The sequence below is a fragment of the Colobus angolensis genome, unplaced genomic scaffold (genome assembly GCF_000951035.1).
Source record: "Colobus angolensis palliatus isolate OR3802 unplaced genomic scaffold, Cang.pa_1.0 Scaffold11, whole genome shotgun sequence".
NCBI classification, from domain to species: domain Eukaryota; kingdom Metazoa; phylum Chordata; class Mammalia; order Primates; family Cercopithecidae; genus Colobus; species Colobus angolensis.
In genome coordinates, this window is record NW_012112030.1 from 4,012,071 (window position 1) to 4,029,251 (window position 17,181).

The following is a 17,181-nucleotide window of genomic DNA, read 5'->3' on the forward strand; positions in this document are numbered from 1 at the left end:
AAGAACTTGGGCAGAGAGTATGCAGGCCTGTGCTTCAAAGAACTCCAGTCTGCTTTCTATAGATAATGAAGAAGAAATGGTAAGATGTAAATGTTATAAGCACTTTATGAAAAGCTTATTTTGGTCAATAATACGTTTATAGAAATCATCCATATGTGTGGGTATATATATTTAGCTTATGTTTTTAGTAGGGAGTAGCTTGTATGTTTTCAAGTTTATGTAATAGTTAATTGATTGACTTAATAATGTTTAAAAATTCATGTACTGCTAAGGTACTTTTGATTGTTTTCAGTTTTTGCTTTTCATGGAAAACCATGCTTCTATAAATGCTTTGAATCCACAATAAATGTTGCTGTCTAATTTTATTGGGCATTATATGATCTGGTCATGCAGATTGATCACAAAGTGAATGAACTCATATTATACAAGTCAGATCATGAGATAAAAGTTTCCAGCTCTAGCAGTTCCACCCCTGTGTGTGCCATCATCACTTATCCTGACTCCTCTCCAAAACACTGTCTTGACTTTTAATGTTACAAAAAACATTTGCCTGTTTTTGAATTTATATAAAGGGAATCATACAGTGTAAATTTCATGTCTGTGTTTTTCACTCCTATCTGATATTTGTGCAATTCCTCCATATTATTGCAGTTATCAGTAGTATGTTACTGTTCACTGCTGTACTATGTACAAAGAACACTAAGAATCCATTGAATCCTTGTCTCTGGATGGGGAAGTGGGTCTCCTGCCCTCAGGGACAAAGAGGACCCTGGATGGTGCACTGGTAGTCATGGGGTCGCTTTGCTGATCCTCCTCACCCACATCCACCCTGCTGTCTCTTGGTATGAGAAGGAAGCACTTCCTCTGGCTGTATTGATAGCAGGTCTCATGGTAGATCATGCTCGCCAGTGGTACCAGCCTCGCCTGGTGTTATGGAGGGGACTCCCCTTCAATACAGAGCAGGAGTGAGCTTTGCTGGGCCTCCTCCTGTTGCCAGGTTGGGTGCTGGGAAACAGCAGGCCTAGGTCACCTTCTTGACTTGGGTAGGGGACTTAACACGCTCGCTCGGACACTTTGTTGATCCCTGATGCTAGAGTCCCAGACAATTTCATCTATCTCTTTCCGCCTTTCAGAGTTCTCCGTTGCTTTTGTCTTTCATTAATCACAGGGTTATAATTGTTTTTAGCAGGGAGTACCAGAGAGAGACGAGTCTACACCACCTGTCAGGACCACTGTTATTCTACCAAAACCAAATCAGTTAAAAGTGAGGGCTTATCTAGTTAAAGAATGCTGTAGTGCCCAGAAAATCCAATCTGTAGCTTCTATGTCATTTATTTCCGAATAACAACCTCTCATTCCTCTTCTAAATCTCCAACTCTGGGAAATATAGTACAAAAATAGATTGATTTAGTCACAGTATCTGGAGGAATGAATGCACAGTATCACTAAACTTATTTAAATCCTTCCTGGGTTTATTTGGTCAATTGGGGTCACTATTATAATGCAAGAATTAACAGGTCCTTATTAACATGAGAATAAGAATGAAAGTACTAAGTATAAATGTTGAAGAGTTCATTTATATCAAAATTATAAACATTTATGAAAAATTTTGGTACTGCAAATAGTGGTTTTCAACTTTAATATATTGCTTTTATAATGTTTTCATAATTATTATTTAAGTGAAAATTCTTTCTTTTCTTTTAGAAATTTCTGACTGCCATTTTATCTTCCTCATGGATTGGTGTGTTTCGTAACAGCAGTCATCATCCATGGGTGACAATCAACGGTTTGACATTCAAACATGAGTAAGTTGTTTTGTATGGTGCTATATAAAAATATATATAAATGATAAATTCAGAAGAATAATATGAATGAATGTGTGTGGACTCATTGACATGAAGAAAGATGTGGAAAGTTAGTGAAATGTTGACATAAATAATTTACAAAAGACCATAGTAGTCCATAATGTCTACCCGCTCATTAGTCGCCTAGTAACCCTCTTGGTTATCAGATGGACCATGGGTGTCCAATCTTTGGCTTCTGTGGGCTACACTGGAAGAAGAAGAGTCTTGGGCCACACATAAAATACACTAACACTAATGATAGCTGATGAGCTAAAAATGTATATATATATATCTCAGAATGGTTTCAGAAAGTTTATGTATTTGTGTTGGGCCACATTCAAAGCTGTCCTGGGTCACATGCGGCCCATGGGCAGCGAGTTGGACAAGCTTGAGATGGACTATCAGGAAATTGCAGAGCTTGTTTTTATTAAAAAGCCACACTTACTTTTTTCCTTAAGAATATCCTCAAAGCACAAGAGTAGTGCTGTTGGCATATTGCTATAATTTTTTATTAGTAGTTATTGTTGTCAATCTCTTATTGTGCCTAATTTAGAAATTAAACTTTATCATAGTTACAAATGTGTAGAGAAAACATAATCTCTCTATAGGTTCTGTACTATCTGCCGTTTCAGGTATCCACTGGGGTCTGGAAACATATCCCCCGTGGATGAAGGGAGACCACTCTATTGAGTGTTCAGAATAATGACTCTTACTAATATTATGAAAAATTTAATTACCCTTTTCCATAAAGTTCTTTTCTCACAGTATATGGAAAATGTTTTTGTCTCATGAATCATTTGCCTAAAATGTAACAGAATATGAATTTCTCTCCATTACAGGATAAAAGACTCAGATAATGCTGAACATAACTGTGCAATGCTACATGCACGTGGACTTTCATCAGACCAGTGTGAATCTTCAAAAATATATCATTGTAAGCATAAGCTTTAGAAGTAAAGCGTTTACATTTGCAGTGCATCAGATAAATTGTATATTTCTTAAAATAGAGATAATATTATGATTGCATAAATCTTGAAATGAATTATGTTATTTGCTCTAATAAGAGAATTCTAGGCCGGACGCGGTGGCTCAAGCCTGTAATCCCAACACTTTGGGAGGCCGAGACGGGCGGATCACGAGGTCAGGAAATCGAGACCATCCTGGCTAACATGGTGAAACCCCGTCTCCACTAAAAAAAAATACAAAAAAAACTAGCTGGGCTAGGTGGCAGGCACCTGTAGTCCTGGCTACTTGGGAGGCTGAGGCAGGAGAATGGCGTAAACCTAGGAGACAGAGCTTGCAGTGAGCAGAGATCTGGCCACTGCATCCAGCCTGGGTGACAGAGCGAGACTCTGTCTCAAAAAAAAAAAAAGAAAATTCTAAATCAATTATTGAAGTAGGATACACACAATTACTAAAGTACAGATATCCTAGCATTTGTGTCGGGCTCGTTTTGCACAACATGATATATGTGGTATTCAGCCTTTCTAAAAGTTGCATATTATATGAGTCAGTTTATATGAAGTATCAAGAACAGTCAAACCCATGGAGACAGAAAGAAGAATAGTAGTTGCCAATGCCTAAGGGAGGTAGAAATAGGAGATGATCACTAATTACTAGAAAGTTTCTTCATGTCATGATGAAAACTTTCTAAATTTCTGTAGTGGTGATGGTTGTTACTCTGTGAATATACTAAACATCGTTGATTTTTAATCATTTTAAGTGGATTAAATTTATGCTTTGTACATGACACTTCAATAAAGCTATCCAGAAAAAAAAAAAAAAGCCTCTCGTGGGATTGTTTGTGACTGCATTTATTCTCTAATTTTCAAAGGTTAACTTCTTCATAATATTGACTTTTCTAATCAACATAAAGTGTTTCCTTCAGTGTACTGTGTTATCTTTAATTTTTCTCTATCGTATTTTGTATTTTGGGGGATTAAAGTCGTACAGAAATGTAGGTATTTTATATTCATGCTTTTGTAAATGGCATCCTGATTCTAAAGTTCCCTTTAGTAATTTTTGTTGTTATAAATAGAAATACAATTGATGTCTGCATTTTGATTTTATATCTACTTATTCCACTGATTTTATATATTTAAATCTATTATGTCAACTATTGATTTTTTTCTGAGTGTTCTATATAAAGAGCATTTTATCTGCAAATCATCACACTTTTATTTTTTTTAATCCACATGCTATAACTTAGTTTTATTTTCATTTATTTTCACTGGCTAGAGTTTTATACCCATAGTTGAATAGAAGGTACAATCAAAGTTCTGTGTGTATCATATGTATCGTTTTCTGGTTTTGGCAAAAAATACTTCAACATGTTATTCATGTTTACAAAGCTTGGTGGTTTTTTCATGCTATCTTTCTCATATCAAAGCAGTTTTATAATATTTCTATTTTCTAATAGATTTTATCAGTTGTACCATTTTTACTAATTTGTATCAGTTTGAGTGATATATGTTTTGTTTATATAATATTTTATAAACTACTTTTATTTTTTCAAATGTTAAATGAGCCTTTGTTTTTGAAATAAATTCATGATGATCATTGTATATTGTATAAATATCAATGCCGGCCAGGTGCAGTGGCTCACGTCTGTAATCCCAGCACTTTGGGAGGCTGCGGCAGGCGGATCACGAGGTCAAGAGGTCGAGACCATCCTGGCCAACATGCTGAAACCCCATCTGTACTAAAAATACAAAAATTAGCTGGGCGTGGTGGCACACACCTATAATCCCAGCTACTCCAGAGGCTGAGGCAGGAGAATCACTTTAAACTGGGGTCCGAGGTTGCAGTGAGCCGAGAGTGCACAACTGTACTCCACCTGGCGACAATAGGAGACTCTGTCTCAAAAAAAAAAAAAAATCGGTGCATATGTATTTTATGTAGGGTAAGATTTGTTTCTTCATCCGTGTTCACAAGGATATTTGACCATGTTTTTATTCATAGCTATATACTTGAAAGGTTTTGGTATCCAGGCTATCTCGGGAAGAATTTCTGTTTTTCTATAACCTGGAAGCATTTGTTGAGAGTACTGCTTTATTTTTAAATGTTATCATTCACTGTTATGCCATCTGTTTGTAGACTATTTTTGTAGGAAAGTTTATGTCTAAACTGAATTTCTTTAATACATGTAGGATATACTCAGATTTCTATTTGAGATACTGCATTTGGTAATGAGTATTTATGAATTTTCTATTTCATATAGACATTAAAATGTAATAAAAATATACTTTTATTGCCTCTAAATAACTGTACAGACCATAATGGTATTTCCATGTTTAATGTAGAAATAGGCCAGTTCTGGTGGCTCAAGCCTATAATCCCAGTACTTTGGGAGGTATCACTGTGCCCGGCCCTTATCAATTTTTTAAAACGTTAAATTTATTATTTTTGTGGATGTGTTAATAGGTGTATATTCTTAGTAGTCTTTCATCAAATTTTAAAGGCATTTTCAATGAAAATACCTTTGGCCTTTCTCTTCTCTCTATTGTAACGTTATTCTTTATTGTGATTTTTAACTGTTTATTCATTTTTTTATTATACATTACTTGTATTTAATTTTAGCTTTTCTATTTTTAATTTATTTCAGTGCATTCACAGGTAATTTAATTTTTAGGCCATCTTTTGTAATATATGTACATTGAGGGCAATCAGTTTTTACAAGAAAGATTTTCTTTTCTCCTTATAATTCGTATAAAAATTGTGACCATTCATTTTGATAATTTCATTCACCCATATGTTATTTAGACATGTATTACTGAATTTAAAACCATGTAAGGTTGGCGGATTTTTTTATTGACTTCTATGGTAGGTAAACTGTAGTTAGAACATTTTCTATGAAGCTGGAAATATTCTTCATCTTTGTACACCAAGATGTGGCTAGTGTGCTGAGAAAATGGTTATACATGTTCTTTATTTTGTATGAATTAATGCTGTATTAGAATAGCTATTTTTTAACTGTCCACTGGCCAAGCTTGGCTACTGGTACTACATTGAAATTGTAGTCCTATATTTTTTACTAATATGCTTAGAATTATGAGCTTATAGTATATTTGGGAAAAATATGTGAAATTAAATATGTGAGTATTCTACATATGTGTGAGTGTGTGCATATGAGTGATAACTACTTATCTAGTTCAAATCTTTCTATAGGCTCCCTGGCCTGTTTATGTGTTAAGCACTGAGAGAAAAGTGTTTAAAATCCCATGTATGATTGTTTACTTATTCACTTTATTCAATTATATGTTGAACTTGTATCATTAGGTACATGCAATGATAAAAATGTATATTACTTGTGGTTTGGAAAGTTAATCTAACATTATGAAGCATGCTTCTTCAATTCCAGTAAAGGGCTTGCCTTATATTAAGACAGCACATTAACTATAATAGTGTTCTACCAGTTCGTGAGGCATGGTATGTTTTTAAATATTTTATCTTCATCTTTTCTTTTTTAAATATTTAAGTTTTAATTTCAGTGAGTACATAGTAGGTGTATGTGTTTGTTGGGTACATGAGCTGTTTTGAGACAGATGTGCAATGCATAATAATGACATCATGTAAAAATGGTGTCTCCATCTCCCTAAGGATTTATCCTTTGTGTTTCAATCTAATTATACTCTATAGTTATTTTAAAATGTACAATTAAATTATCATCGACTGTAGTGACCCTGTTGTGCTATCAAACACTAGGTCTCATTCATCCTTTCTAAATATTTTTATAGCCATTAATTAAGCATTTTCACCTCCATACTACTACCGTTCCACTATCCTTCTCAATCTCTGGTAACCATCCTTCTACTCTGTCTCTCCATGAGTTCAATTGCTGTGATGTTTAAATCCCACAAGTAAGTGAGAGCATGTGATGATTGTTTTTCTGTGACGGACTTATTTTACTTAACATAACGACCCCTGGTTCCATTCATGTTGTAGCAGATGACAGGGTCTCATTCTGTTTATGGCTGAATATTAGTCCATTGTTTATATATACCACATTTTCTTTGTCCATTCCTCTGTGGATGGGCACTCAGGTAGCTTCCAGATCTTGGCTATCGTGAACAGTGCTACAACAAACATGGGATTACAGCTATCCCTCAGATATACTGATTTTCTTTCTTTTGCGTATATACCTGGGAGTGGGATTGACAGATCATATGGTAGCTCTACTTTCATATTCATTTTTCTTTATGCTTACATGAAAAGAATGTCTCATAAAGACAACAGTTATTACTGAATATATATATTCTTTGCTTTTACATTCAGATTACTCTATATTTAATATAATTATCCATTTCTAAAAGATAATCCTTAAGTATTTTATTTGTATTGAAATATAGAACCACAGGTGTTAATTATAACTTAATTTTATTACATTCTGATTGAACATTACCAAGTGTGTTTAAACTCTGTTGTTCCTTTATGTTTTCATAATAAATATTTTCACTGTTTACTTTCTACATGCAAACTTGTTAATTTAATACAATTTACACCAAACCTGCTGGCACTTGGATCTTGGACCTCCCTGCTCTCTGAACTGTGAGTAATATATCTGTATGGTTAATACATTGCTTGGTTTGTGATATTTTATGATACCAGTACAAACAAAGTAAGATTACTCTCTATTTTGTTTACCAATTAGCCTGTATCTGCTCCTCAAATTCTAATATAAATATTTACTTCAGTGTTGGAAACTTTGTCATTAATACACTATTCAATATCTAATTAGGTATATCCACGTAATTCCTTTAAGTCTTCTTTTTGAATATCCAAGGTTTCATTGGGAATCTGTGTTTAATCTATTGATATTTAAATTTTATTTTCATTAATAACTAATTCCAATTTCTTAAATTCCTTGAAAATTATTTTATTTCATGTTACATTAAAAGTACATATTCAGTTCTTATTGACTTCCAACTTACCCATAACCCATAGGAAACCAGTTATTGCCATTATTTGCAATAGTCACGGTAATACATATGTACATTCGGTGTTAGGGTTCTCCTGACTGACAGAACTAAGAGGATACGTGTATATATGAAAGGGGGTTTATTAGGGAGAAATGGCTCACACAATCACAAGGCAAAGTCCCACAATAGGCCATCTGCAAGTTGGGGAAGAACGAAGCCAGTAGTGGCTCAGTCTGAGTTAAAAGCCTCAAAGTCAGAGAAGCCAAAAGTGCAGCCTTCAGTCTGTGGCCAAAGTCCTAGGAGCCCCTGTAAAACCACGGGTGTAAGTACAAGACTCCAAAGGCTGAAGAACTTGGAGTCTGATGTCCAAGGGCAGGAAGGTTGGAAGGAAGCATCCAGCACGGGCGAAAAATCAAAGTCGAACACTCAGCAAGCCAACTTACCCCACCTTCTTCTAGCTGCTTTGTTCTACTGGCTCTGGCAGCCATTGGATGGTGCCCACCCACATTGAGGATGGGTCGTCTTCGCCCAGTCCACTGACTCAAATGTCAGTCTCCTCTGCCAACACCGTCACAGATACAGCCAGAAACAACACTTTACCAGCTATCTAGGCATCCTTCCATCCAATCCAGTTGACACCTAATATTAATCATTGTAAGTTCTGTATGTGTGTGTGTGTATTTAGGTCATATAAACATATATATATACACACACATCATATACAGTAAATTCTAATTACTCCAGTTATCTTATGTAATTTTTGTTTTCTTTTTATATATTTATTGTACCTTTGTATAAGCATAAATTTCATTCACATTAAATGCTCAAACAGTAGAAACCTGTATTTTGATTAACAAAGAACATGATATACAGTCACATGGCACAAAATGTTTTGGTCAATGACAGACTGCACATAGATAGTGGTCCCATTAGATTATTACGGAGCTGAAAAATTCCTATGACTTAGTGATGTCATAGCAATAGTTGCAGTACAGTGTATTATTCACATGTCTGTGGTGATGCTGATGTAAACAAATTACCATGCTGCCAGTGGAATAAAGTATAGCACACACAATTACATACACTACATAACATTTGATAATGATAATACATAAACAGTGTTACTGGTTTATGTATTTAACGTAGTGTACTTTTAATTATTATTTTAGAGTGTACTCCTTTTACCTCTGCAAAATCAGTTACCTGAAAAACAACCTTGGGCAGGTCCTGCAGGAGGAATTCCAGAAGAAGGCTGCACATGTGTTATTGCCTGAACCTTCCAGTGGGACAAGATGTGGAGGGGATGACAGTGATATTGGTCTGGATGACACTGTGTAGGCTTAGGCTAATGCGTGTGTTTGTGTTAGTTTTTTTAAAAGGTTAAAAAGAAAAATTAAAATGAAAAATAGAAAAAAGCTTGTAGAATAAGAATACAAAGAAAATAGTTTTTAAGGCAGTGCAATTTCTGTTTTTAAATAAAGGATATGTAAAAAGAGGCAGAAAGATTTTAAAAATTGAAAAATTTAGAAACCAGCAAAGTTGCAGTAAGCTAAAGTTAATTTATTATTAGCTAAAGAAAAAAAGTGCTGCGTAACTATAGTGTACCCTAGTGTAGAGTTTATGAATCCTGCAGTAGCGTGCTGTCATGTCCTAGGCCGTGACTTTCACTTGCTACTTACTCACTGACTCACCCAGGGAAAATGCCATTTCCTCAGGCTTCATTCATAGTCAGTGCCCTATAAAAGCATGCCATTTTTCCCCCTTTTTTTAAAACCACATTTTACTGTTTTTTAATGTTTATATATGATTAGATAAACAAAAATTATCATTCTGTTCATTGCTTACATTATTCACTACAGTAACATGTTGTACAGGTTTGTATCCTTGGAGCAATAGGGTATCTCATATAACATAGGTGTGTAGTAGCTGTACCATCTAGGTTTGTGTAAATGCACTCTATGTTGTTGACTCAGGGATGAAATTTCCAAAAGACACATTCCTCAGAAGTATCCCTGTCATTAAGCAAACAATAACAGTATAACACTATTTAATGGAAAACTCCAAGTGGATGTTTGTAGCAGTAGTAGACATCACTATTTCAAACTTAAATAGAAAACATTAGTGAATGATATGTTATGTGGCATCTTTAGTGAATGATTTTACTGTTTTAATTCCATACTATGACTAACAGAAAAAACCTAGTTAATGAAAATGTAATAAAATGTACATTTAAAAAAATTTACTTGTAACAGAAATAGATACAATATAAACACAAGCATATATGCATATAACATTATTAATTTATTTTGTGAAAATATATTACAATATATATGTATACATATACACCTACCAACATTAGCCATTCTGATGGAAGGGCAAATGATAATTCTCAGTGCAAAGAAATAAATATGGATTTAAATTTCAACTTTTTAGATTTTAGAGAATGGCCAGGCACAGTGGCTCACGCCTGTAATCCCAGCACTTTGGAAGGCCAAGGCAGACGGATAACGAGGTTAGGAGATTGAGACCTTCCTGGCTAACACGGTGAAACCTCGTCTACTAAAAATACAAAAAATTAGCTAGGCATGCTAGTGCATGCCTGTAATCCTAGCTACTCGGGAGGCTGAGGCAGGAGAATCACTTGAGCCCAGGAGGTGGAGGTTGCAGTGAGCTGAGATGGCACCACTGTACTCCAGCCTGGGCAATAGAATTATGCATAAACATTCCCCCTTTTCTTGATAGAAAATAAATCATGAAAAGATTTTATTTAATACGACTAGATAATTTATAGTTTTCTTCCTGATATTCATATACCTTTTTTTTTTTATTTTTGTTTACTTTTTTTTGAGACAAAGTCTGGCTCTGTCACCCAGGCTGCAGTGCAGTGACACTAACTCAGTTCACTACAGCCTTGACCTCCAGGGCTCAAGCAATCTCCAGTCTCAGCCTCCAGTGCAGCTGGGACTACAAGCAAACACCAGCATCCTTGGCTAATTTTTTTTTTTTTTTTTTGAAGAGATGGGGTTTCATCCTGTGTATCACGCTGACCTCAAATTCCTGAGCTGAAGTGATTCTGGATGCTGGAATTACTGACATGAGCTACCGTGCCCTGGCACTCATGTATCATTTTACTTATGTTTTTAAAAATCTCTGTTTTCTGTCCTCCCCATTTTTAAGTAGGTGATATCTTAAAAATTGCTTTTACCTCCCTACTTAGTTTAACTTAAGCTTTATTCATTTACAACAAATATTTCTATTAAAATGGAGACAATAAGTCATGATTAGAGAAGGAATCCGTGAACAATATTGTAGGTAGTTTTTTATTATATCAGTCTCTGACATAGAGATAATAGTTCAGTATTGTTTAATATTTTATTCCTTCAAGAGGCATTTATTTTAATCAGAGGAATCTGATTAATTTACATAAAGAAAAAACGAATGAGGGAATTTTAAGAACTATGGCAAAGAAATAAGTTTGAAAATTCATGTCAGTTACAGTAAAGTTGAAAATGTAGCATTTTCTGAAAACAGTGACAAGTACATTAAATTCCGATTGATAAGATTATTTAAATTTTTTATTATGATAACAGTGATAGAGGTGTATGATAACGAAGTATATAATGCCAACTTTTAGGCACCTTGTCTAAAGGTAGAAAGTAAACATCTATGATACTTTCAAAAAGTTACGAGATTTTGGTGTTTGTGACTGAGACAGAAACAATCAACTCCATGGGTCAAATCTCTGCTCTCCGCCCATCCTGTCGACTATAAAAACAATTGCTAAGAGGCACTTGAAAATGGACAAACTAAATGACACACTAGCCACCCAAAGTCTCCTATATTCTAAAGTATGTGATGAGATAAACTGATTCAAAATAACCCTAGGGTGAGAATTTCCTGTTCAAATCTGAAGTAACACATTGGCGAGGAATCTACTTTTTCCACTTTTGCCTCACTCTGACCCTTCAAAGGGCAGTCTGTGAAGATCACAGATAAGGTTTGTGACTTTAAGAGGTAACCTGACCTCCCCACTGAAGGGCGTGTGGCTTTCTGGTGACAGAAGGTATGTGTTGCTACTCGCCCTGTTTCTCTACTTGCTCATCTCATTTAGTAGAAGATTGTAAATACTGGCTGTGATGCACCTGAAGTAAAGTTTATATAGACTAAAATCAAGGTAGAACTCTCTTCATGTGGATAATTCAAGGTGAAAAACGAGCCAAAATATAAAATATGTTTGAGAATTTCTTAGAGTTATTGCCTGTGGAGAATCACTCAAGTAGATGCATACATAGTAATAGGTTTGCCAATCAATGTAATTCAGAGTGAAACCCATAACCATCATGACAATGAACAATTCATTTTGGATTTTATAATCATTACTATTTAACTGTATATTACATTTAGACCAACCTCTAAAAAATTTTTTTAAAATGGATACCTCAAATTGTGAATGTCCCAAACGTTAATTCTCAATCTCATACCTGGATTTAATGAAAGTAGTTTTAATTTTTAATAAAAGCAAGGATGAAATCATTTCCATAAAATGCAAATCTGTCCTGAATTTTAAACAATTAGAAGACTTAAAACAATTGAACCAAACATTGCAAAACAGATGTACCACACTGACATGAGATGCCTAATTAATGAGTTATTTTACACACTCTAATGCTAATCAGAAATAATAAAATGGCAATTGTGTTAAAAATATGTAAAATATATATTATATATTCAGCGCTCACATGTGCCAGGTTGTGTGTTTAGTTTTGCATGCAGTATACTTTATAAATTATTTTTCCCAATGTAGATTAGTAAACTAGGTTAGTAGACACACAGTGATTTAGTAAAGGTCACCCATTATAACTTGCAAAGCTAGAATTAATTGTAGTCTCACTGATTACAGAGCTCATTGACAAGATTATTAAATTACATTATCTGAACTATTACAATTACTTATATAACCAAAGCGACCCTCACTGACTTCGACAACCATAGGAGCTTTCTGAAAGTTTGATTGGACACTGTTCTTCCACAGATGGCCCACACGTTTATTCATCATTTTAAGTTTTCCAATTTTAGTCCTTAAATCAATTACCAATTTCTTGTGTAAAAGAAGCAATTTAAAAATGCATTTTGTTTTCAATAGTATTTACTTTATGCATAAAGTAATGTACTGTGTTACAAGATATAAGATATATTTTTAAAATCTTAATGAATTTTCCAATTTCCTAATTTAGAAAAAAAATCATTTGACAATACCTCATGTCCTTTTGAAAAATGAATTTTTAGTATAAGAAGTTACTCTATATGCTAGCAGAACTATTTTATCTTATGGCACAATATGCTTAACCATAAGCAAATCTTAAAACTATCATAAAAAATAGTGTATTTGTATTTCTAAATACAGTATTTTAATTGTTAACATATGCATCCTATTGGTGCTAAATATTTTTGAAGAATTTAAACTTAATTTAATACAAATTTTTTTCATGAACTTCCTAGTTCTCACAGGTTTAATGTTTTTATTGTTTCCACTAGTAATATTATGTCAAATACAGAATACATCTAAAAAAATACCAATTATATCATGTGATTTTTGCTTAAAGCTTTAGGAAATTAGTACCAGCATTTTACATTGGTCAACAGCAAAGTAAACATTACCACTCAGCTCCAACATATGCAGATTGCCTATACCAGGGATCCTGTCAAAATATACACCGTTTATAGCTTCTTAAGTGTAGTTATCATAGAGCACAGTCCCTGACATCACACAGCTGCAGACATGAATGAACAAAGAGGAACCTTCTCAGAAGTGAGTCTGGCCCAGGATCCAAAGAGGCAGCAAAGGAAACCTAAAGGCAATAAAAGCTCCATTTCAGGAACCGAACAGGAAATATTCCAAGTAGAATTAAACCTTCAAAATTCTTCTCTGAATCATCAAGGGATTGATCAAATATATGACTGCCAAGGTAACACATTAAATAGATCTTCAATATTATTGTTCTAGGACGTGCAGTTGAGTGCAGAAGGGTGGGGAAAGATTAGGGAATATTTTGCACTTGTGAGAATCAGAGTTCATAATAATTGGGATCTAATATTCTAATATGAAATCAGAAGACTAATTTTATTCGGGCATTGTTCAACTGTAATCTGCGATCCACTTATGGAACATTATATTTACTGAAAATGAGCTGGAATATTCTGAGAGAAAGATTACCAGAGTAGATGTAGATTTAGAGGCTGGAGTTTATCATTATGTTTCCCTGTGCATGTGGGTTCTCTAGTATGGAACCCTCATCAACTCTCTATCTCCCCTCTCTCAGTGCCTCTGTTTCTCTCCCTGCAGGTTTACTGCTACTGCCAGAGAAGCTCACTGCTGAAGTCCTGGGAATCATTTGCATTGTCCTGATGGCCACTGTGTTAAAAACAATAGTTCTTATTCCTCGTAAGCGTATTTTTCAAAGATTAGACGGGAACATTGTACTTTAATGCTTGGAAGTGCTTCAAAATATTTCATACTGTTGAATAGAACTCTCATTATAATGTTTATTTCAGAGATCTATTACTTCATTTATTTTTATAGAAAAAGTTGATTTTATTAAAGATTTTCCCCATTTTAAATAACATACAAAGTTTCAAAGTAAGAAACTAAACCCATTATGGTTTATCTAGATATTAGTTTTTACGAAAATCATTTTAATTTTTCTATTACAGTCCTGGAGCAAAGCAATTCTTCCCCGAATACAAGAACCCAGAAAGGTACACTTTTATTTTCAACGTCCTGATATTAGTACAATTTATATTTTGTGTCTGGTTTAAGGCATGTAAAAGAATAATGGCATTTTTGCAGAAAATAAGCCATAAAATTCAGCCATAAACATTTATAAACAAAGATTATAAGGCAGCATATCCTTTCCTCCAGTAAGTAGAAATACTCACTTAAAATCATTCTACCCTCTTTCTCCCAATTAACAGAAGTGTCCTACTGCTATGAGATGATATGAAATGAATAATTTTACTATCCTAAAAAAGCAGTTGTGTGTCAGTGATATTCAAGACATGTGTGGAGTGTATTTCCGTTTGTTGGTTTGCTTCATATGGGAACACAATTAGGGATAAGAGGTTAACCCTTGTCTGTGCATGTGTGTATGACTGACTCGGTTATTAAAAATACATATATTTATAAGCCTGTAAGGATGCATAAATATGTTAAGCACGTATAGGTTTATACTGTTGCAAATATGTAAACTAATTTTCATTTTTAAAAATTCATATTGTTCTGCATAGTAATTCATATCTTTATTTAGCACGTCATTGTGGCCATTGTCCTGAGGAGTGGATTACATATTCCAACAGCTGTTATTACATTGGCAAGGAAAGAAGAACTTGGGCAAAGAGTTTGCTGGACTGTGCTTCAAAGAACTCCAGTCTGCTTTCTATAGATAATGAAGAAGAAATGGTAAGATGTAAATGTTTCAAAGATTTTATGAGAAGCTTCTTTCAGTGAATAATACATTTGTAGTAAACATCCATGTGTGTACATATATTTATCTTATATATTTTCAAGTTTATGTATTATTCAATTGATTGACTTAATAATGTTTTTAAAATTATATACTGCTAATGTACTTTTATTTTCAGTTTTTGCTTTTCAAAGAAAACCATGCTTCTATAAATACTTTGAATACACAATAAATTTTGCTATCTAATTTTATCGGGCATGATATGATCTGGTCATGCAGATTGATCGCAAAGTGCATGAATTCATGTGATATAAGACAGATCATGAAATAAAAGTTTCCAGCTCTAGCAGTTCCACCCCTGTGTATACACTCATAACTTATCCTGACTCCTCTCCAAAACACTGTCTTGACTTTTAATATTATAAATAACATTTGCCAGTTCTTGAATTTATACAAAGGGAATTATACAATGTGAATTTCATATCTGTGTTTTTCACTCCTATCTGATATTTGTGCAATTCCTCCATATTATTGCAGTTATCAGTAGTATGTTACTGTTCACTGCTGTACTACTTACAAAGAACACTAAGAATCCATTGAGTCCTTGTCTCTGGATGGGGAAGTGGGTCTCCTGCCCTCAGGGACAAAGAGGACCCTGGTTGCTGCACTGGAAGTCATGGAGTCGCTTTGCTGATCCTCCTCACCCACATCCACCCTGGTGTCTCTTGGAATGAGAAGGAAGCACTTCCTCTGGCTGTATTGATAGCATCTCTCCTGGTAGATCATCCTTGCCAGTGATACCAGCCTCGCCTGGTGTTGTGGAGGGGACTCCCCTTCAATACATAGCAGAAGTGAGCTTTGCTGGGCCTCCTCCTGTTGCCAGGTTGAGTGCGGGGAAACAGCAGGCCTAGGTCACCTTCTTCTGTCGGGTGGGAAACTTAACATGCTCTCTCAGATACTTTGTTGATTCCTGATGCTAGGGTCCCAGACAATTTCATTTTCCTCTTTCCACCTTTCAGAGTTCTCCATTGCTTTTGTCTTTCATTAATCCCAGAGTTTATAGTTATTTTTAGTACGGAGTAGCAGAGAGAGATGGGTCTACACCACCTGGTCAGGACCACTGTTATTCCACCAAAACCAAATCAGATAAAAAAATGAGGATTTATCTAGTTAAAGAATGCTGTGGTGCCCAGAAAACCCAATCTGTAGCTTTTATGTCATTTATTTCTGAATGACAACCTCTCATTTCTCTTCTAAATCTCCAACTCTGGGAAATATAGTACAAATATAGATTGTTTTAGTCACAGTATCTGGAGGAATGAATGCACAGTATCACTAAACTTATTTAAATCCTTCCTGTGTTTATTCAGTCAATTGGGGTAACTATTATAATGCAAGAATTAAAATGTCTTTATTAACATGAAAATAACAATGAAAGTACTAAGTATAAACATTGAAGAGTTCATTTATATCAAAATCATAAACATTTATGAAAGTTTTTGGTACTGCAAATAGTGATATTCAACTTTAATATATTGTTTTTATAATGTTTTCATAATTATTATTTAAGTGAAAATTCTCTTTTTTCTTTTAGAAATTTCTGACTGCCATTTTATCTTCCTCATGGATTGGTGTGTTTCGTAACAGCAGTCATCATCCATGGGTAACAATAAATGGTCTGACTTTCAAACATGAGTAAGTTGTTTTGTACGGTGCTATATAAATATATACATATATAAAGGATAAATTCAGAAGAATAATATTAATAAATTTATGTGGAATCATTGACATGAAGAAAGATGTGGAAAGTTAGTGAAATGTTGACATAAATATTTTACTATAGACCATAGTAGTCCCTATATGTCAACTGCTTGTCTGTCAGCTAGTAACCCACTTGGTTATGAGATGGACCAGGGCCGTCCAATCTTTGGCTTCTGTGGACCACATTGGAAGAAGAAT

At 34.4% G+C, this 17,181-nt stretch overlaps 2 protein-coding genes across 5 annotated transcripts in view; both read left to right on the top strand.

The window, feature by feature from the left end:
* Window positions 1-2,795, top strand: part of KLRC1 (killer cell lectin-like receptor subfamily C, member 1) — an 11,978-nt gene extending 9,183 nt beyond the window's left edge. The window contains exons 6-8 of the mRNA XM_011955501.1: window positions 2-79; window positions 1,705-1,805; window positions 2,684-2,795. Of these exons, the coding sequence (XP_011810891.1) occupies window positions 2-79; window positions 1,705-1,805; window positions 2,684-2,795 (291 nt within the window). The remainder of the gene's footprint in view (window position 1; window positions 80-1,704; window positions 1,806-2,683) is intronic.
* Window positions 2,796-13,510: 10,715 nt separating this feature from the next.
* Window positions 13,511-17,181, top strand: part of LOC105519467 (NKG2-C type II integral membrane protein) — a 7,084-nt gene continuing 3,413 nt past the window's right edge. Inside the window, exons 1-5 of one of the 4 annotated variants that reach the window (XM_011952838.1) lie at window positions 13,511-13,728; window positions 14,106-14,204; window positions 14,474-14,518; window positions 15,067-15,218; window positions 16,817-16,917. In XM_011952838.1, the coding sequence (XP_011808228.1) occupies window positions 13,542-13,728; window positions 14,106-14,204; window positions 14,474-14,518; window positions 15,067-15,218; window positions 16,817-16,917 (584 nt within the window). In that variant the 5' untranslated portion in view covers window positions 13,511-13,541. Of the gene's footprint in view, window positions 13,729-14,105; window positions 14,211-14,473; window positions 14,519-15,066; window positions 15,219-16,816; window positions 16,918-17,181 lie in introns of all 4 variants that reach the window. The other 3 variants (XM_011952829.1, XM_011952846.1, XM_011952853.1) reach the window with 3 other exon arrangements.